General features: G+C 50.4%; 1 protein-coding gene across 1 annotated transcript in view; it reads left to right on the plus strand.

Annotated features, from left to right (window-relative positions):
- The window catches only part of lrp2a (low density lipoprotein receptor-related protein 2a), a gene marked incomplete at both ends in the record, with an annotated part of 64,379 nt that overhangs the window by 10,123 nt on the left and 32,761 nt on the right, over positions 1-21,495 (plus strand). The window contains 32 exon segments of the mRNA XM_084478984.1: positions 591-734; positions 1,138-1,257; positions 1,444-1,572; positions 2,423-2,592; positions 3,858-4,081; positions 4,522-4,532; positions 4,535-4,624; positions 4,627-4,682; positions 4,684-4,727; positions 4,924-5,126; positions 5,422-5,562; positions 6,000-6,203; positions 7,555-7,747; positions 8,524-8,649; positions 9,342-9,472; positions 9,735-9,872; positions 10,434-10,715; positions 11,442-11,681; positions 12,046-12,165; positions 12,287-12,403; positions 12,736-13,116; positions 13,504-13,518; positions 14,016-14,264; positions 15,427-15,638; positions 16,230-16,414; positions 16,900-17,128; positions 17,289-17,466; positions 17,656-17,784; positions 18,792-18,958; positions 19,310-19,453; positions 19,921-20,030; positions 21,109-21,286. Coding sequence (XP_084335110.1) covers positions 591-734; positions 1,138-1,257; positions 1,444-1,572; positions 2,423-2,592; positions 3,858-4,081; positions 4,522-4,532; positions 4,535-4,624; positions 4,627-4,682; positions 4,684-4,727; positions 4,924-5,126; positions 5,422-5,562; positions 6,000-6,203; positions 7,555-7,747; positions 8,524-8,649; positions 9,342-9,472; positions 9,735-9,872; positions 10,434-10,715; positions 11,442-11,681; positions 12,046-12,165; positions 12,287-12,403; positions 12,736-13,116; positions 13,504-13,518; positions 14,016-14,264; positions 15,427-15,638; positions 16,230-16,414; positions 16,900-17,128; positions 17,289-17,466; positions 17,656-17,784; positions 18,792-18,958; positions 19,310-19,453; positions 19,921-20,030; positions 21,109-21,286 — 5,060 coding nt within the window.

The following is a 21,495-nucleotide window of genomic DNA, read 5'->3' on the forward strand; positions in this document are numbered from 1 at the left end:
CAGGGCGCTACCTCTGCCCTCCGTCTAAGTGTGTTATTCAGACGCCTCTTTGTGGCAGACTGCGGCCCGGCCCTCCAAAGGGGGCTTTAGAATTCCTCCACGCTGTGAGAAGAGCGTGTGTGTTTTTAAAAGATGGGCCCCCAGACCCCCCAGATCCCTCAGAGGCCCCCCCCCCCCCCCCCCCCCCCAATGTTCTGCCACCCCCCACGACGATTTAAAGGGACAGTAGTGCGCGTTGGCCGCACCATGACGTGTGACTCACAGCATCGGGTTCAGCACTGCATTCCTCTGAGGGATAACACTTGTGTGTGTGTCTCACACACACACACACACACACACGCACACAGATTCACACACGCACACACACACACACACATGCAAACACACACACATGCAAACACACACACCTACACACGCGCACATAATACACACACATTGTTGCACACTGTTGACCAAAGTGTGTGGTATTAAGTTTGCCCATGTTTTCTCACACTGCTCATGTTTGACATGTCATTGCGATCATGCTTGACATTTCCTAGCGATCCCACCTGATATCTCACCCTGCTCACTCTGCTCACCCCTGTGTGTAGACAACTTTCCGCAGGAGTGCTACCCGGGGGAGTGGGCGTGTCCGTCGTCAGGCCTGTGCATCCCCCAGGACCAGCTGTGTGACGGCTCCGCCCAGTGCCCCTACGGAGAGGACGAGACCAACAGCACCGCCGGACGCAACTGCAGTCAGTGCAACCGTCTGTCTGCCTGCCTGTCTGCCTGTCTGTCTGTCTGTCTTTTGCCTTTCTGTGTCTGTCTGTCTGTCTGTCTGTCTGTCTACCTGTCGGTCTGTTTGTCTGCCTGTCCGCCTGAATATCTGTCTGCCTGTTTCTCTGTCTGTCTGCCTCTCGGTTAGTTTGTCCGCCTGTCTCTTTTTCTATGTCTCTGTCTGTCTGTATATCTGTCTGTCTGTATAATTGTCTGTTTCTCTTTCACTTGTTTGACATGAAATGATGAATAGATCAGCAGATTGTGGGGCTCATAAATAAAGTGTAGTGTTCCTTGTGTGTGTCTGTGTGTGTGTGTGCATGTGCGTGTGTGCGCGTGTGTGTGTGTGTGTGTGTGTGTGTGTGTGTGTGTGTGTGTCAGGTATCTGGAGGTGTGCGTCTCTCAGCTGTGAGCATCGCTGCCGTGCGTCTCCAGAGGGCGGGGTCTGCTCCTGTCCGTCGGGTTACGCCGTCAGCGCCAACGACAGCCGCTCCTGCGTGGGTGCGTTGGATCCTGATCCCTCACCACCACACATGGAATACCATATCCATACCATAACCATGTTAGATATCGAATGTCTAAAATGGATTTCTTTCTTTCTTTCTTTCTTTCTTTCTTTCTTTCTTTCTTTCTTTCTTCTTCTTCGTCCTCCTCTTCCTCCTCCTCCTCCCATAACGCCCGGTGCAGACTTCGATGACTGCTCCAGGTGGGGGGTGTGTGACCAGCTGTGTGAGGACCGAATCGGCAGCCACCGCTGCAGCTGTCGGGCCGACTACGTCCTGGAGCAGCACCAATACTGCAGAGCCAACGTCTCCTGTGAGTCCCACTAACATACACACACACACACATATATATATATATATATATATATATATATATATATTTATAACCAAGGGTGCACATAACTTTTTTAGTGAGTTATTGAGATGAGTACCAGGAGATGGTGTTTGGTATGCACCCCACACATAGCCCCACAAGTAACATCTGAGCTTACGAAACTTACACAGTTTCACAAAGGAGATTCCATTTTCAATACACAACTTCTTTAGCTTCTTTTTTTTGCTCCACCTTTTTTTTTTAATCAAACTGCAGCAGCTTGACCACAGAGCGTTTGAATATCTCACAAAAGGAACCTTGCGATCAGCTGATTTTGCACAGTTGTCCAGGTTATGGGTTTGATTTCCAATATCCGTTGGCCTCCTACAGCAGGATACCTACCCCCCCTACCTCCATAATAACCTGTATCTGGATTTACTGTACGTCGCGGTGGATAAAATAATCTGATGCATGACTAAATAGTTGAATGTAGGGTCGGCTCAGCTCAGCAGGTAGAGCGGGTTGACTTGCAACCGGAAGGTTCCTAGTTTGATCCTCCTAGCTGTTTGTCGAGGTGTCCCTGAGCAAGACACCTCACCCTAATTGCTCCTGTCGAGCTGGCTGTCGCCTTGCATGGTTGACTCTGCCGTATATACAGTATGTGTATGAATCGTTGTACTCCGCTTTGGATAAAAGCATCTGCTAAATGCCATAAATGTATATTTAAATGTACACTGAATACAGAAATTTAAGCCAATTTCAACTCCCATAAGATAGAGAGAATACGAAGGTCCACATTGCGTGACTTATTGCTAACACATGTTTTTGTCATGATGTTGTCCCCCTGTAGCCGGAGTGCCATCCCTGGTCTTCTCCAACGGCCGAGACCTGCTCATAGGAGACCTCCATGGGAACAACCTGCGCACGCTGATCCAGTCCCAGAACCGAGGGGTGGCCGTGGGGGTGGACTACCACTACCTCCTGGGCCGGGTCTTCTGGACCGACACCATCCAGAACAAGGTAGACACACGACTCGCATCCCAGTTGGTCAGATTTACCTGCACTAGAAGCAATGGCGTCCATCACAGCTCATCACTATCTGGCTATTTACTGTCTAATGTCACAATGTGTAACATTTGAACTAGCTTGTCGCTTAAAAAACAGTGATGCTCAAGGGTGTCTGCAGGTACACCGCAAACATTGGGGATCGAACCCAGTAACTTTTGGCTACACTATATACTGCACTACAGTAGTGTAGTCCATTGAATGGAGCATGAATCTACTCACTGTTCTCAGGGACGGCCTGAGTTGTAGTAGGGAGGAGAGCCAACACTGTTACTAAATGAAGAGACAGAGAGAGAGAGAGACAGCGCGAGAGACAGAGAGAGAGGATCAACAGAGAGAGAGAGACACAAGAGAGAGACAGAGAGAGAGGAGAGAGAGAGAGAGAGAGATATATGCCGGCTCCCCAGAGACTGGGACATAATGAAGGAAAGGGGGCAAGGTTCCTGGAATCCAAATTGCCTAATCTTGAAACCTTTCTGATATGCTGGTACAACGCTCACATACCAGGGTGCAATTTTTGTAACCCAAGCTTGCCCTAAGTAATGGGCAGTGTTTGATTCCAGACGGCTGATTGGGTTTATATGCATTCTTTGACTGTTCGGCTTCGGTCTTCAATCTTCACCTCGCCTCTCGGCAGTCTGAACCGCAGCCACTGGGCTGAGACGCCAGAGACCCCGGTATCTACACATCAGCCACCTTAATGGTGGCATGTCATCGGATTAAAAGTAGGCCAGTGCCGAGCGGGGCATGTGAATGTAACCAGCGAGGGTAAACTGCCAGGCCATTTTCCCAGATTCAATTTCTCCTTTAACCAGGTCAGTAGAAAATCCTGCTTTTTAGACGCCTGGGTAGAGTTCCAAAAGACGCTGAGCTGTAAAGAGCACTGGCCGGGCTCTGCCAAGGCTTCAAGCCTGAGGTATTAGTGGCGTCTGAGAAGTGCCAGCACATTGAGCAAACCCTTCCTATCGCCACCGTAAAGGAGCTCAATCCGAACCCAGACGGTCGGACCGGTGTTCGCGTCGATGTGTGTCAATAGCAACACATTCAACCGTTCCATCCACCTGCCCGCTATTACATTTACATTTACATTAAGGGCATTGCGCAGACGCTTTTATCCAAAACGACTTACAAGAAGTACATTTGTCAGAAGAAAGAAAAACAATATATATCGCTGTCAGTACAGTAAGGACGCCTTGACATGAACTCTCTGTGTTTGGCAGGTGTTCTCGGTGGACCTGGACGGCTCCAACGTGCAGGTGGTCCTGAACGTGTCGGTGGACAACCCGGAGAACCTGGCGGTGGACTGGGTGAACAACAAGCTGTATGTGGTGGAGTCCAGCGTCAACCGCATCGACGTGGCCGACTTTGACGGCCGGAACCGGCTCACGCTGATCACGGAGAACCTGGGCCGACCCAGGGGGCTCGCCCTGGACCCCACCGTCGGGTAAGAGCGGCCGTCCGGAGTGCTCCTCACAATGCCCCCCCCCCCACCGTGTGTACAGTATTTGCTCCACACTCAGACGGGGCCGGATAAAGGCTACGTGTGTGTGAGATGAGCAGATTGCCCAGGCTGGATTAGTGCGGAGCAAAGTGATGACCCTCTTGTAATCCAATAGTATCGTTTCGGGAGAATGGATCAGGAAGGTGGGGGTTAGGCAGTGCCAGATGGCTGCTGTTAAAATGCTAAGCACAAATGAATGTTCAATTACGGAGGTAATATTCCTACCCCCCCCCCCCCCAACCTTAAAAAAATAATCTGTGGTTTTGGGTATCAAAGCGTAATCCTTCGCGGGGCACAGGTCTGTGAAGAGCACGTTTGAAAGAGGAAATGCGCAAGAGATTACATTCCCCCCCCACCCTACATTTTTGGCATTTTTCCCTCAGCTTCATGTTCTTCTCGACTGGGAAGCGGGGAACGGGGAGCCGGGGCTGGAGCGCGCGTACATGGACGGCAGCAACCGCTACGGGATCATCCGGAGCAAACTGGGCTGCCGGCTGGGATTACCGTGGACATCCCAGCCCAGCGCGTCTACTGGGCGGACAGCCCGATACGACTACCTGGAAACCGCCACCTACGACGGTCTCCATCGGTATAAAAAAAAAGACAAAGACTGTTTCTCTTTCATTCGTTTTAATCTTTGGAAGATTGCTCTTTGACTTCTGCATGTAATTAAATGGATGCATGACAGCGTGAATGATTTGAAACGGGGCGACCACCATTCAACCGTCAATCGAGTTCTCTGTTCTTATAACATTACCTCTTCTTTTCCTTTCTCTTTCTTTCAGTAAAACGGTGGTTCATGGTGGATCTCTCATCCCACATCCGTTTGGCCTCTCTCTGTTCGAACACAACATTTATTACACGGACTGGACGAAGATGGCCGTGATGAAAGCAAACAAATTTAGTGACAATAATCCTCAAGTGGTCTACACCACATCTCAGACCCCCCACGGATTAGCAGTCATTCACAGGCTGAATCAGCCCTATGGTAAGCTGAAATGCTAAATTTCTAAACCAATTATCAGTTATCATTGGCTTCCTAGGTTACTATACATTGAATGTCCTTCATAAAAAGGAAAGCTTACATTAATGTGAGAGCATACATCCTCAGCATGGGTAGCTTAAGTGGGAATCAAACCCGTAACCATGGCAGTATTAATGCAATTCTCTACCAGTGAGGCAGGACCACAGTAGTATATTTTCATCCAGCTTACCTGAGGTTTGTGTGTAAAAATAGTGTTTTTCTGTTTGTGTCAAATGTTATTTTGTTTTTGCATCCCTAGTACCGAATCCCTGTGGTTTGGTCCGAGGAGGATGTGAGCAGATCTGTGTTCTGAGCCACAGGAGCGACAACGGAGGACTCGGCTACCGCTGCAAATGTCGCATGGGCTTCGACCTGCACTCTGACGGGAAGAGATGTGTCGGTAAGATAAGCACGATAGGACGGTCTAGATCAGATGTTATGGAACGATCTGGATCAGATGTTATGGACGATCTAGATCACATGTTATAGATGATATGGATCAGATTTTATGGACGATCTGGATCAGATGTTATGGATGATCTGGATCAGATGTTATGGATGATCTAGATCACATGTTATAGATGATATGGATCATATGTTATGGACGATCTGGATCAGATGTTATGGACGATCTGGATCAAATGTTATGGACGATCTGGATCAGATGTTATGGGCGTTATGGATAATCTGGATCAGATGTCAGGGGTGATCTGGATCAGATGTTATGGGTGATCTGGATCAGATGTTATGGGTGATCTGGATCAGACGTTATGGGCGTTATGGATAATCTGGATCAGATGTCAGGGGTGATCTGGATCTTCTTGATGCCCTCCTCAGGTGTGCGTCAGTTCCTGCTGTTCTCCAGCCAGCTGTCGGTCCGGGGCATCCCCTTCAACCTGTCCTCCCAGGAGGACATCATCCTGCCCATCACCGGCCCTCCCTCCTACTTCGTGGGGGTGGACTTCAGCTCCGCCGACGACGCCATCTTCTTCTCGGACACGTCCAAGGACATCATCTACAAGCAGAATGTGGACGGCACTGGTGAGATTCTTTCACATTGATTCATTAAATGTGGTCGCTGTATGGCTATGAGGCACACCGTGAAGAGTCTGAGTAACCATAGAATATCTACACCTAGACCCACAACCATAGAATATATACACCTAGAACTACAACAATAGAATATCTGCATCTAGACCCACAACCATAGAGTATATACACCTAGAACTACAAGCATAGAATATCTACACCTAGAACTACAAGCATAGAATATCTTCACCTAGAACTACAACCATAGAATATATACACCTAGACCCACAACCATAGCATATATACACCTAGAACTACAACAATAGAATATCTGCATCTAGACCCACAACCATAGAGTGTCTAAACCTAGAACTACAAGCATAGAATATCTACACCTAGAACTACAACCATAGAATAGCCACACCTAGACCCACAACCATAGAATATTGACACCTAGAACCACAACGTAAGAATATACACACCTAGACCTACAACGTAAGAATATATACACCTAGACCTACAACCATAGAATATCTATATATACATATATATATATACTAATATACACCTAGGCCCCTAGGCCGAAACCCAGTAGGCTGAATACACTTTGATGTTTACAAGCAGTTTGATGATATCTCTTCTACACTCCATCACATCTAGCGATGCCTGCGCCGTCTCTGATAGGGCATGATAGGGGGTGTTTTGTACACCCTGACCCTACATACTTACAAAACCACTGTATCATAATCCCAGCCCTAATCTCGTACCACGGACTATCATGACCGAAGATATTTTTCTATTTTATGTGTTTACGTCGCAGTGTAAACCTCGAGTGTAAACCTTCTTCCCAGGAGAGAGAGCTCTGCCATGTGATTCAACGCAGCTTATTGTGGGAGTAAGAGGTGCTGGTGTGGGGGGGGGGGGGGGGGGGGGGGGGGGGGTGATAAGGCTTACTGATACCGGTGGGGGGGGGAGAGGGGGGGAGGGGACGGGAAGGGGAAGGAGGGAACTGAGCACAGTCAGCAGAGAGGAGATCAACTCATCAACAGGTCAAAGTCATGCAGGAAATCACAGCCTCACCAAAACTCAAATTCACAAATACACAAACATTTGATCTCCTATTTATGCAACTTCCCCCAGAACCAAAGAACCAAGGAAATACATAAAACAAACGTAGTCCTACCCCCTCCCACAAGAAAGGAATATCAGCGGCTCTGATTGGTCCAGTTGTTTTAGGGCCAGCCTCGGTTGTCGTTGTCTACGCGGGGGGAAAATGCAAGCTGACATTCTATTTATTTAAATGTGTTCCTCTTTTATCTGCGCGAGTTTAACGCCGGCCTTGCCGCGGCTTTGATCCCCACAGGCCGGGAGATACTGGCAGCCAATCGGGTGGACGGAGTGGAGGACCTGGCCTACGATTGGATCTCTAAGAACCTGTACTGGACCGACCCGCGGTACAGGAGCATATCGGTCATGAGGCTTGCCGACAAGTCCAGGAGAGCCATCGTACGCAACCTGAATAACCCACGGTCCATCGTGGTGCAGCCCATCCTGGGGTAAATACCCCCTCATACCCCCCCTGATACCCCCTGATACCCCCTGGTACTCCCTCTGGAGGAACAAGGGGATCCTCTTTCGGATGAATGAAACAGGCTGGGAGATTCATATCTCCCTCCCTCCCTCCCTCCCTCTCTCCCTCCCTCCCTCCCTCTCTCCCTCCCTCCATTCCTCCCTCTCTCCCTCCCTCTCTCCCTCTCTCCCTCCCTCTCTCCCTCTCTACGATGTTTCCAGCCGCAATCACTCTGCCTTGTCAGAAAGAGTGAATTAGAATTGTGTCTGGTGCAGAATAAATTGATTCAGTATTAATGATCTAATAAAATATTCCTATCCATAAAGATTTATCATTTGGATTTCCTCATGTTTGAGGACAACAAGCAGAATCAGAGCTGAACTGGCCCACTTCCACCTGGTGGTTTCCATATTGAATTAGTACAGTAATAGCCCGACCATTCATAAAGTGTTCTCACACAAAAAAAACACAGCTGACCAGTGCAGTCCGTATTTAGAACAAGTTATTTCCAATGGCTTCAAAGCCGTAAGAACTCTTTGTCCAACAACCCAGATTAGTCCAGTGTGCAGGACGGTATTGTAGTGAACACTAAGCAGCCGCTTTAGACGGGGGAAAGGACCTAGAAAGCAGTGTTGCTTAGCAAAATACTTGGTCTATCTTCAGCAAAAGTTGGATATTTTTTCTATCTGAGAAACACGTAGAATATCACTCATGTAAACTCCAGGGATGATAAATTATCGCATTGTCCGTGTTTCTTTACAGGTATATTTTCTGGACAGACTGGTATCGTCCGGCTAAGATCATGAGGGCATGGTGTGATGGATCACATGCTCTCTCCATTGTAAACACCACCCTGGGCTGGCCCAACGGGCTGGCCATTGACTGGAGGTAAGCCCCGTGTTCTGGACTCCCAGGGACCCGTCCTTACCCCTCAGCCGTCACTGTCATTCAGTTCAACTTCAGTTCAACTTTATTTATAATATGAATGTTAACATCCAACCATTTCATTACGTTATTGCCGCAATTAAGTGCTTGATGGGATCATGAATGGGATAACATCACTTTGTTGGTCATTCTTAAGGGGCCTTAAGTCTATTAAGGGAGGGGATTAGTCTGATCAATCAAATTCTCTGAAGTCATCATTCATTAATTTGTCCATTCTCTCTCCCTTCCTCTCTCTCTTCCTCCCTCCCTCCCTTCCTTTCTCCCTCCCTCTCCCTCCCTCTCTCCCCTCTTTCCCTCCATCTCTCCCCTTTCTCCCTCCCTCTTTCACCCCTCCCTCTCTTCCTCCTCTCCCCCTCCCTCCCTCCCCTCCTCTCTCCCTCTCTCCCTCCCTCCCTTCCTCCCTCCATCCCTCTCTCCCTCCCTCCCCCCCTCTCTCCCTCTCTCCCTCCTTCTCTCCCACCTTCTCTCCCTCCCTTCCTCCCTCCCTCTCTTCTTCCCTCCCTCCCTTCCTCCCTCCATCCCTCTCTCCCTCCATCTCTCCCACCCTCTCTCCCTCCTTCTCTCTCTCCCTCCCTCCCTCTCTCCTTCCCTCCCTCCCTCCCTCCCTCCCTCCCTCCCCCCCTCTCCTCCTCCAGTGCGAGTCGTCTCTACTGGGTTGATGCCTTCTTCGACAAAATAGAGCACAGTGGCTTCGACGGGAGGACCAGGCAGTCTCTGGGCCGCATCACTCAGATCTCTCACCCCTTCGGCCTCACCATATTCGAAGGTATTCAGTGCGGCTCGCCCTCATTGTCCCATGATCCGCATGAGCGTCTCTGCCGCTCGCGTTTCAGCGAGTCATTATTGTATCCCGCGTCACGCATCGTGATCGTGGAGGGGGGGGGGGGGGGGGGGGCGGCGACGACGGAGACGCTGACATCTGAGCCCCCGAATGAGGGTGGGCGATGAGGGATGGGAGTGGGAGATGAGGGACGAGAGTCGTTGAGGTTAAAGTGTCCCCCCCCCCCCCCCCCCGGTGTCCCCCCCAGACTACGCGTACTTCACCGACTGGCGCCTGGGCGGCATCGTGAGGGTGCGGAAGACGGACGGCGGGGAGCTGGTGGTGATCCGGAGGGGAATCAGCCACATCATGCACGTCAAGTCCTTCAACTCCCACACACAGACCGGTCAGTGCTCTCTGGCCGCCTGTCATTCGCTGGTCTCTCTCTCTCGCTCTCTCTCACACACTCACTCGTTAACTGTCTTTCTCTTTCTGTCTAACCCTCTCTCACTCTGTAACTCTTGCTCTCTCTCTTTCTCTCTGTAGCTCTCTCTCTCACTCTCTCCTTAGCTCTCTCTCTCTCTCTCTCTCTCTCACCAGCTCTCTCTCTCACCATCTCTCTCTCTCACACCATCTTTCTCTCTCTTCACTATCTTTTCTTTCTGTCACTCTCTCCCTCTGTAACTCTCTCTTTCTCCTCTCTCTCTCTCTCTCTCTCTCTCTCTCTCTCTCCCTCTGCCTCCCTCCCCCCCTCTCTCTCTCTCTCTCTCTCTCTCCCTCTGCCTCCATCCCCCACCCTCTCTCTCTCTCTCTCTCTCTCTCTCTCTCTTCCCCCCTCTCTCTCCTCCTCTCCCTCCATCACGCGCTCACTCACCTGTATCCACGGCAGGCAGCCCTCCTGCCCGTCCATCAGCCCCCTGCCCCCCCCCCCTCCCTCTCTCCCTCTAATCATCCCGCCTCCTCTCAGGTTCCAACCTCTGCAACCGAGCCACCAACCCCAACGGGGACTGCAGCCACTTCTGCTTCCCGGCGCCCGACTCTGGCCGCGTGTGTGGCTGTCCCTACGGCATGAAGCTGGCCCCCAACCAGCAGGCGTGCCTGGAGGACCCCTCCAACGAGCCCCCCACCAAGCAGTGCGGCGCCAACGCCTTCTCCTGCCTCAACGAGAGATGCGTGCCCAGCACTTACCGGTGCGACGGCGTGGACGACTGCCATGACAACAGCGACGAGTCCGGCTGTGGCGTTCAAAGTAAACCAGCTTTTTGTTGTGTTATTGTTGTTGTTGCTATCGGACATACTGGGAATGCAATACACAAACCACGGTGGACAATCTGTACCCTATGTATCAATACAATAAGGTAGATGTCACAGATTTGATTTGTATGTACAGATTTGTATGTATGTATGTCAATTATGGCCCCCATTGCACCCCTGACCATCCCTGGAAGGAGGGATCCTCCACTCTGAAGGAGGAATCCCAGAGTCTGAAGGAGGGATCCCCCACTCTGAAGGAGGAATCCCAGAGTCTGAAGGAGGGATCCCCCACTCTGAAGGAGGGATCCCAGAGTCTGAAGGAGGGATCCCCCACTCTGAAGGAGGAATCCCAGAGTCTGAAGGAGGGATCCCCCACTCTGAAGGAGGGATCCCAGAGTCTGAAGGAGGGATCTCCCACTCTGAAGGAGTGTTTCTTCTCAAGATTTCTTCCTTGCTGATTGAGGGAGTTTTTTCTTGCCCTCTGAGGGGCTAGGGTCATGGGGGTGTCATAAATATACGGCCTGTTAAGCCCTTTGAGACTTTAAAAATCTGGCTCTCTCCCCCCCCTCAAGCCCTCTCTCCCTCTCTCTCTCCCTCCTTCTCTCTCCCACCCTCTCTCCCTCCCTCCCCCACTCTCCTCCTCTATTGAATTGAATTGAATTGAATTGAATTGAATTGAATTGAATTGAATTGAATTGAACACACGTCTCCCTCGTTCCAGACACCACCTGCTCCCCGTCCGCCTTCACCTGTGCCAGCCGGCAGTGTGTGCCGGCGCGCTGGCGCTGTGACGGCCACAGCGACTGCTTCGACGGCAGCGACGAGCGGAGCTGCCCCACCCAGACGCCCGGCACCTGCCCCGCCGGACACTTCACCTGCGGCAACCACCGCTGCGTGCCCCTCACCTGGCGCTGCGACACGGACAACGACTGCGGCGACGGCTCCGACGAGGCCGGCTGCAGTGAGTCTGTAGAATTAGCGTTAGCGTTAGCATGGTGTTAGCGTTAGCGGTTTAACTGTAACCGCCTGTTTGTCCTGTTTTGTAATCACTGCTATACTTACTATATATATATTTATACTACACATATGATATACTATACATGTTTTAGTACCTGACAAAGCTTTGTAGTGTATTAATAATAAATAAACAAGTATAAGAGCTGGCTTACCGTTAGCATAACGGTATTTTTTATCAGCTTATTTATCATTAATCCGTGGTTGATCATAAGGCTACCGGTAGGGTAGCTCTCACACATGTCCTTTGTGTATTCACTATGATATATCTACGGGCCAAGTGAGGATCTGACCGCTGCTTGTGTTGACAGCCCTGTCCAGTACGTGCCACCCTGAGCAGTTCCAGTGCCCAGACCACCGCTGCATCGCCCCGCTCTACGTCTGCGACGGAGACAGAGACTGTGTGGACGGGGCTGACGAACACAACTGCTGTAAGGGGCTGACAGTCGTTATTATTTTTTTATCGGATGGATGGTCAACAATTCACATCCGTCTGTAAAGCTGTGGAGGTCAACATACGCACCACTGATCGCCTCGTTTCTCCTGCTTCAGTCTACAACTGCACGGCGGGCGAGTTCAAGTGTGCCAACGGCCATCAGTGCGTCAACTCGTTCTACCGCTGCGACAGCGTCTTTGACTGCAACGATCGCTCAGACGAGGCCGGCTGTCGTGAGTGCTTTTTATTATCCCCTCGTATTGTAACAAACACTCGTAATAAACCAATTACTGTGGTACTGTGGGATTAAGTGTGTCGTTATCAAGCAGATACTGTGATCTTAAGTGTGATGTTCATTTTTTACGTTTCATGTTTTGGATACTTATTTTAGATAGTTTACTTAGATAGTTATTTTGGAGAGGGTTGGGGTTAATCATCTTGCTCTAGGATTACAATGCAGACATTGGGAATCGAACCTAGAACCTTTCATCCGGGACTCAAACACCCTAGCACACCGCATCGCTGACCCCTGACCCCTGACCCCCTGACCTCCCCCCCCCCCCAGCCACGCGGCCGCCCGGGATGTGCCACCACGAGACGGAGTTCCAGTGCCAGGCGGACGGGGGCTGCGTGCCGGCCACCTGGGAGTGTGACGGCCACCCCGACTGCGAGGACGGCTCGGACGAGCACCACGCCTGCCCGCCGCGCACCTGCCCCGCCGCGCTCCACCGCTGCGACAACGGCAACTGCGTGCTCCGCAGCTGGCTCTGCGACGGCGACAATGACTGCCGGGACATGAGCGACGAGCGCGACTGCCCCACACCGCCGTTCAGCTGCCCCGGCTGGCAGTGGCAGTGCCCCGGCCACAGCGTGTGTGTCAACCTGACCCGGGTGTGCGACAACGCGCCCGACTGCCCCAACGGCGCAGACGAGTCGCCGCTCTGCAGTAAGTGCCCCGTCCCGCCCCCCGCCCCCCCGCTCCGCTGGCCCGGGTCACAGATCCAGGTCCAGAGAAACCGCATCGCCCATGTTTGTCGTCGTTTGTGTCCTGCGTCTCACTCAATTCTGTAAACTTCTCACATGAACAGACGATGTGATTTAACGTGATGATTTGTAATTCTCATTGATTCGATGATTGCCCTCTAATTGTGTCCAGATTCATGACATTTCACACCGGATTCCTGTACTGTTTTGTCTTGTTTTGTCTTAAATGTGTGTTAAACTTGTTTGTTCTAAATCGGCCATGTCTGTGTTTGTGTGTCTGTGATTTGCCCTGTAATAACCTGACAATGATCTGTGATTCTCCCTCTCCTCCCCTCCTTTCTGCTCTCAGACGAGCCTTTACCAGGTAGGAACACAACCTCAATCATTCACTGAGCTCTCCTACCTAGCCTTGATTATCCCCCCTCTCCCCCAGAACCCGATTCACTACTGATAGACACAGTGTTGTTCTAACTTGATCTGCAGCTAATTATAAATTACTAGTGCGCATTGGATGGTTAAAGCTGATATTTAACTTGTTAAAATGCAGTAGTCTTCAACTTGCAGGAGTAATGCTTTGGAATTGGATATTTTAATTCAATTCAATTCAATAAAATGTTATTTGTCTAGTCCTTAATCACCGGTACAGTCTCAAAGGGCTTAGTGACAAATGAATAACCCTGTAGTTGAACGTCTTGTGATCTTTTAGAATTTGATGTTAAGTGACAGCTAAAATGATATTTATTGGCATATATAACAAAGTTAAACAATGCCATCCGGGTCATTTTCAACCTGTGCATTTCACACACAATCCTCTCCACCTGTGACTCACTCTCTCCTCTCTCCTCCCGCTCGGCCCGTCAGACCAGGAGAGCTGCTCGGACAACAACGCCGGCTGCACCCACGGGTGCATCCAGGGGCCGTTCGGGGCCCAGTGCACATGCCCCCTGGGCTACCAGCTGAGCAACGACTCCAAGACGTGCCAGGACCTGGACGAGTGCGACCCGCCAGGACTGTGCAGCCAGCGCTGCTTCAACGAGAGAGGCTCCTTCCGCTGCAGCTGTCTGGACGGCTACACACTGGAGGCGGACCTGCGCACCTGCAAGGCCTCAGGTGAGGATGGGGGGTGGTGGGGGGTGGGGGGCATTCGTGGTGAGGAGGGGGGTGAGGAGGGCAAGCAGTTAGGGTGAGGTGTCTTGCTCAGGGACACCTCGACACTCAGCTAGGAAGAGTTGGGGATCAAACCAGCAACCTTCTGGTTACCAGCCAACCCAACCAGCCAACCCACTCTGAGCCACGTGCCGTCCTGAGCCACATGCCGCCCGTGTGATGGGGGGACGGCCGTGCTGTAGATGAGGCTGGATCCTGTGGCAGGGTTTTCTGGCAGTAAGTCAGCGGTCAGGAGGCAGGCTCGTTTAGAGGTTGAAGCTTGATAGCCCAGATCCTCCCGGGCTCTGGGTTGCCTCTGAGAAGGACGTCTATCTGCTTCCCCTGAAAGGCTGGCTGTAGCGTTGCATTGTTGGCATCGCCGTCGGCGTATGGAGTGTGAGGCGTCGGTTGCCAGAGTGTTTGGCCGCAGTGGCAGGGGGACATCTCTTCATCAATGAGATTCTGTTACTGTGCGACAGAAGGACAGGATAAATAATAACATAACAAGTTAATGCGATGATGATGATGATGATGCTATGCTGACATGAGTCCCATTACCACGCGAACATGAGAGACGCAGACACGAGTGCGGTCGACCCCCCCGTGCACCTCCTCGACCATCTTTCAGCCATGCGGGGTGTAAGCGGTCGGCTTGAATGACCACCGAGGGCCCCCCCGAGAATTTTCCCCCTGACACATTCCTTTCTTCTCCCCTGCCCCCGCCCCCCCCCCCACCACTCCCACCACCGCCTCCCCCCGTGCTCTCTCTCCACACTGCTCTGATTTCCCCGAGATAAGACAAATAACATTTATGTCAGTCACTGGCTGTCGCTGGCATAATTAGGACATAATCAGCCACAAAGGGTCTGTTTTGTGGGGAGCGTGGCCTGACATGAGCCCCCCTACCCCGCAGATAACCTCGCTGACAGCCCCCCGTAACACAATAGCGCCATTTATCCCGACTAAACACGCAGCACATTCCGCGCACGCCGCCGCGGCGACTCAAGTAGCGTCTCTTATCGATCCCGATCTGCCTTGTTGTCGTATCGTTGCCCGGGGCGATACGGAACACGCGACGGGCGCTTTTAATTTGAAAGTGGATGTTGGGGGGGTTTCCCTTTTGCAGACTCCCGCCAGGCCTTCCTGCTGGTGGCCAGCCGCAACCAGATCGTCCAGGACGACATCAGCAGCCAGCCCAACGTCATCACCTCGCTGGTCCGGGACGGGCGCAACATCGTGGCGCTGGACTTTGACTCGGTCAGCGACCGCGTGTTCTGGTCCGACACGAGCCAGGACCGCATCTGGAGCGCCAACCGGAACGGTAGCGACAGGACCGTGGTGAGTCACGTTTAACAAAGCAACAACCTTTTGGAGAATTACTTTAGTATATAGTATTACTATTATAGTATGTCCTCCATCGCCTTCTTCTTCTTCTTCTTCCTCTTCTTCCTCTTTATATTCTTCATCTTCTTCATATTCTTCTTCTTCTTCCTCTTCTTCTTCCTCTTTATATCCTTCATCTTCTTCATCTTCTTCTTCTTCTTCTTCCTCTTCTTACTCTTTATATCCTTCATCTTCTTCTTCTTCTTCTTCTTCTTCTTCTTCTTCCTCTTCTTCTTCCTCTTTATATCCTTCATCTTCTTCATCTTCTTCTTCTTCTTCCTCTTCATAGTATTTAAAGTATTAATTTATACTATTGCCATTTAGCATTAAATCATAATTTTATAATTACAGTGAATTCATCTTGTTAACGTACGCCTACAGATGAGTTGTGTACATTGGGGATCAAACCCAGTATCTTTCAGTTGTGAGTCCAATATAAAAGTAGCGTTCCACTCAGAAGGGAAGTCACCGCGTGGCGTTCCTCTGAGCATCACACAACACAACCCTGCGTGTGAAGGTCACTGAGAACAAGTCTCTCATGGACAGATATTTGACAGCGGGGTGACGGTGACAGAGAGCCTGGCGGTGGACTGGGTGGGCCGCAACCTGTACTGGACCGACTACGTGCTGGAGACCATCGAGGTGTCCAAGCTGGACGGCACCCACCGCGCCGTGCTGGTCAGCCAGAATGTCACCAACCCCAGAGGCCTGGTGCTGGACCCCAGAGAAAGGTCTGGGATTTTGGTCCATTTTGTGTAGCGACGTGTGTGGGCTGTATTTACGTTTTTGGCAGGCAGTGAGGGCTAACAGTCAAGCTCTGTTTGTTCTATTGTATTCCATTGTATTCCGTATTTCAAGCATGCAATGTCTTTCTTCGATTGTTTTGTATTGTATTTCTGTTCTTTTATTTAATGCTGTAAATTGCGATTCTAGCAGCGGTTTTCATTGACCTAAGCTGTGTAATAATCATACATTTGATTTATATAGCGCTTTTCTAAATACTCAAAGACGCTTTACAAAGTGAACACAAAATGAAATCATTTAATAAGAACGGCTATTAGTACAAAGATAAGACAGGAGGAAGGGGGGGAGAAGGGAAGGAGGTCATGTGGTGAGAGCAATCTTAAAAAGGAGGGTTTTGTGTACCACTGTCGTCAATGCCGGTTGCTTTTAAATGCGCTCTGCGAATCAGCTGACCGGTCTCGTTTTACCGCAGTGCCCACCTCATGTTCTGGACGGACTGGGGCAGGAACCCGAGCATCGAGCGGGCCAGCATGGACGGGAAGCTGCGGAGCACCATCGTGAGCACCAAGCTGTACTGGCCCAACGGCCTCACCATCGACTACCCCAACAGCCTGCTGTACTTCGCCGACGCCTACCTGGACTTCATCGACTATTGCGACTACAACGGCGACAACAGGAAGCAAGTCCTGGCCAGTGATCTGGTGAGTGTGCCCACAGACCCCATCTCATCACACAACACAGCATCAGTATACAATGAAGACTTGGACACATGCACACTATGTTTTTTAACATGACCTTTGTTTGGCCGGGACTGTAATGAGTGAAATGTGCTTCTTTTCTTCTGCTGCTCTCTATGAAAAGGTACTGCAACATCCCCACGCAATTACCATTTTTGAGGATTTTGTGTATTGGACCGACAGATACGTCAACCGAGTGATCCGAGCCCACAAGTGGCATGGGGAGAACCAGACAGTGATGCTCTACAACCTGCCTCAGCCCATGGGCCTGGTTGCAGTGCACCCAGCCCGGCAACCCGCAGGTAGGAGCAGGGAACCGGGTCGCACTGCACACTCCTAGTGCGGCAGTGAAAGTACAGTGAGACGGAACTGCTTTAGTCGTGTCGAGAAGAGGGACAAGGGACTGTAACTAGAAGCATTTACAATCAATCCTCAAGACAGATACTAACTGGGGGATGTGTTCTGTGTGTGTGTGTGTGTACATCCTGCAGGTGTTAACCACTGTGCGGGAAGCCCATGTACGCACATCTGCCTTCTGTCGGCCGTGGGGCCGTCCTTCTACGCCTGCGCCTGCCCCTCCGGCTGGACGCTGGCGGCCGACCAGCTCACCTGCGCCAGAGGTAGGCCCCTGTCCAAGCCCTGGACACCCCCCCCCACGAGGCTGATGAGAGAGGAAACGGGGGTCAGATGGGGAACATTGATCTAGGAAGCAACACGGCCTCCCTTTCACAGGGGTCATGACTTTGTTAATGGGATTTAAAGCTCAACTGACACTGAACTCAACTCTAAGAAAGGCCATTGTTTCCTTTTTGTTTTTGAGGTGTTTTTAACGGTATGATAATGAGTTGATTAAGTGAAACAGGAATGAGCTTGGTTTGGTTGTCACATGGTAGACTCACTCACCATTTAAAGGTTTGATTCTGCTGTAGTTCCCGCTGTTAAGTAGAAAGAACCACACAAACCTTTCAAGGTTCCTGAGAGACAATGGACCATTAATCTAAAGTCTCTGTTGGGCCAGCAGCTCAACCTGTCTCCAGTTTCACAGCCTCCAAGCCAAGCAGAACGCATTCTGTTACCCCCAGGCCAGCCCTTATCTCAGACTGAAAATCCCTCTCTGGGCTCCCATGTATTTATAACCTTTGATGACTGAGCAAATCACATTGACACACATTGACCCAGGCTCATATCAGGCGCCCCTGTATCTCAGATAGGATTGTTCGGCTCTGTCCTTCTGGGTCAAACAAATGACCGTTACTGAGAGACTGAGATAGAACATGCAAAGAGGGTTCTAGTGCTGAATCCCCATCTGAGAGAGAGAGAGCATTGTCGAGCATTGTTGATTGTATAGAAGGGATCTGCATGTCACAGTCACTTCCTGTTGTGTGTGTCAGAGATCCAAAGATCTGAGACACATTTGAGGGATGTTTTAGTCTCACCCTGAAGGCTGAAGATGTCTCTGTAACCATGTTTTATTGGTGTCATTACAAGACACTACAAGGTTCTCAGCAATAACATGGGCATAGTCCCAATTCACAAACAGACAAGGCATGTAGGCATACAAACATAAATTGTATGTGCTTACCGACTCACCAGCAGAACCTGACGTGTGTGTGTGTCTGGGTTGCAGTGGAAGACCCCTTCCTGGTGGTGGTGAGGGACAGCATCATCTACGGCATCTCACTGAACCCGGACGACAAGAGCAACGACGCCATGGTCCCCGTGGCGGGCCTGCACAACGGCTACGACGTGGACTTTGACCACAGCGACCACACCGTCTACTGGGTGGAGCACCCAGTAAGTCCCAACTACTCACAGAACCACGAAGAACTAGATTAGGGTGAAACTGGAACTGGTGTGCATGTCCAGTTTCCAGTTTCCAGTTTCTCTAAGGAGTTTCTTTCTACTTTGTAATAATTCTTTGATAGATAAGAATTGATGTGTCATGAAATAGTTCTTATAGTAATGAGTAATAAGTCATTATTATAGTAATGAGTAATTGCTATAATAACTATTTCATGACACGTAAGAATTGATGTATCATGAAATAGTTCTTATAGTAATGAAGCCTAAAGCGTTGATAGAACCTAATCAGACTCACTGCAGAGGAACAGTACATTCAACAGTCTGCTCTGACTGTGTCTCTAGGGGGAGATCCACAGAGTGCGGTCTGATGGGACCAACAGGACAGAGTTTGCCCCAGCTGCTATCCTTGGATCCCCTGTGGGTCTGGCCCTGGACTGGATCTCTGAGAACCTCTACTACACCAACCCATCCGTCCAGTCCATCGAGGTAAGGGACCCCCTGCTAAGACTGTCTGGTTAAAGGTCCCATGACATGCCACCAGGTACGTTTAGGTGGACCATTTGTGATGTCAGAAGAGCCAGATTTTTAAAACGGCTTCTAACGGCTAATCACACTCAAACCTGGTGGCATGTCATGGGACCTTAAAAGCAGACACAAACACAAGAGATGGAGGGGTAGTCGGAAAAAAATGGCAATACGAAATAATGATTAACAAAACGCATAGTATTAAACATGGCACGCATCTAACCTGTGACACTTAAATGTTTACCTTTTGTTACTTGAGGTTAATATTAAATATCTCTGTTGATATAGGAAATTCATGATGTTAAAAGGTGCATAGTGTGTGTCTTTACATTGGAGATAGCAAGGCTTTTCCATTAACCGCTCTGTGTCTTCACACCCCTCCCTCCCTCCTGTGCCGGTTCCCTTGGTTTCTCTTCATGGCCGAGCAGGTTCTGAAGCTGAGAGGGGAGATCCAGTACCGGAAGACCCTCATCACAAACAACGGCTCCCCGACCGGCGCTGGCACGCCCGTCGGGATCGCAGTGGATCCGGCCCGCGGGTAAGCTCCATTAACCAGGGAGCTGGCCCGGAACTGCGGACCTCTCCCCCCTCCCCCCTCCCTACCAGGGACCCGCTCCTTACCCCTGACCCCCTCACTAACCGAGACTCCTCGCAACCCCCTCACATCCTCAGACCCCCTCACTACCTGGGACCCCCCCCGATAACTCTGACCCCCTCACTACCTCAGACCCCCTCACAGATGGACTCTCTCTCTCGCCAGTTGAGTCAACATGAAATGACACATAAAATAACCATGGGCCTTCTGCATTTAGAGGAAAAAAAATACACAAAAATTCATTTAAAAATATTAAAGACCGGGTAAACCAAATTCAGTATTTTTCTTCTTATCATATTAATTAGGCCTTAAATGTGTCCCTCAAAACATGTAAAAAATTTTTTTCCCATTCATCATTTCCTTGAGGAGCTAGGCCTCAGAGAATGTTCTGTGTGCAGGTTTAAAATGGGCGGGTCTACATCGAAGACCGCTTTACGTAAAGCGGTCTTCGATGTAGACCCGCCCCCTGCTGCCCTCTAGGTATAAATACATTAACCGTGCACTAGCATTCTGTGGTTTCACCCGTCTATGGTTTTACCGCTCACGAGTCTGGTTTGAATTGTCAGTTTGCAGCTAGCTTGCCCGTTATGCCTCTTCAACCTCGTTGGTGCATCTTCCCTGGATGCCACAGTGGGAAACGTAACGTTAACGGTTTGTTTACTTTATTTAAGTTTCCGACCGAAGACGGTCTCTCTCCGGTGATGGGCGTGGTTTCCTGGCCTGCAGCGCACACGCCCCCACCGTCCTGAGCCAGGGATTACGGCTCATTTTTCATCAACTTTGAAGCATAATTTTATATACTTCGCGATTTTTTTAGTCCTTCAAATTTGGCAGGGTGGTTAATAATATATTTTCCTGTGGTATTATAAACTCAAAACCCATAATTATTCTTGGTTTACCCGGTCTTTAAATATTTTTCCTATTCCGTTTCCTAAAGTCCTCTCTGGTACAGCTCTGACCTCTCCGGTGTCTCCTCTGGGATACCTAACGTGGGGGTGTGCTGTGTCTGTCTGTCTGTCAGGAGGCTGTACTGGACCGACCAGGGCACGGAGAGCGGCATCCCCTCCAAGGTGGCGGCGGCGGACATGGACGGCTCCCACCCCGTGGTCCTGTTCACCACCAACCTGGAGCACGTGGAGTTCCTGACGCTGGACCTGCAGGAGAACAAGCTGTACTGGGCGGTGACCGGCACCGGCGTGGTGGGGCCTGCTCCTCCACACATTCACATGCTTTGCCTAGATCAGAGCTCTTCTCTTACCTTGTAGGATTATGTGGTGTATTTTAAAGTGTGTGTCCATTTTGTGTATCTATATATTTGTAACAATTGTATCACATTTACATTTACATTTAGGGCATTTAGCAGACGCTTTTAGCCAAAGCGACTCACTCACGAAGTACAGAGGCAGAG

Source organism: Micromesistius poutassou (genome assembly GCF_964030765.1).
Source record: "Micromesistius poutassou genome assembly, chromosome: 14".
NCBI classification, from domain to species: domain Eukaryota; kingdom Metazoa; phylum Chordata; class Actinopteri; order Gadiformes; family Gadidae; genus Micromesistius; species Micromesistius poutassou.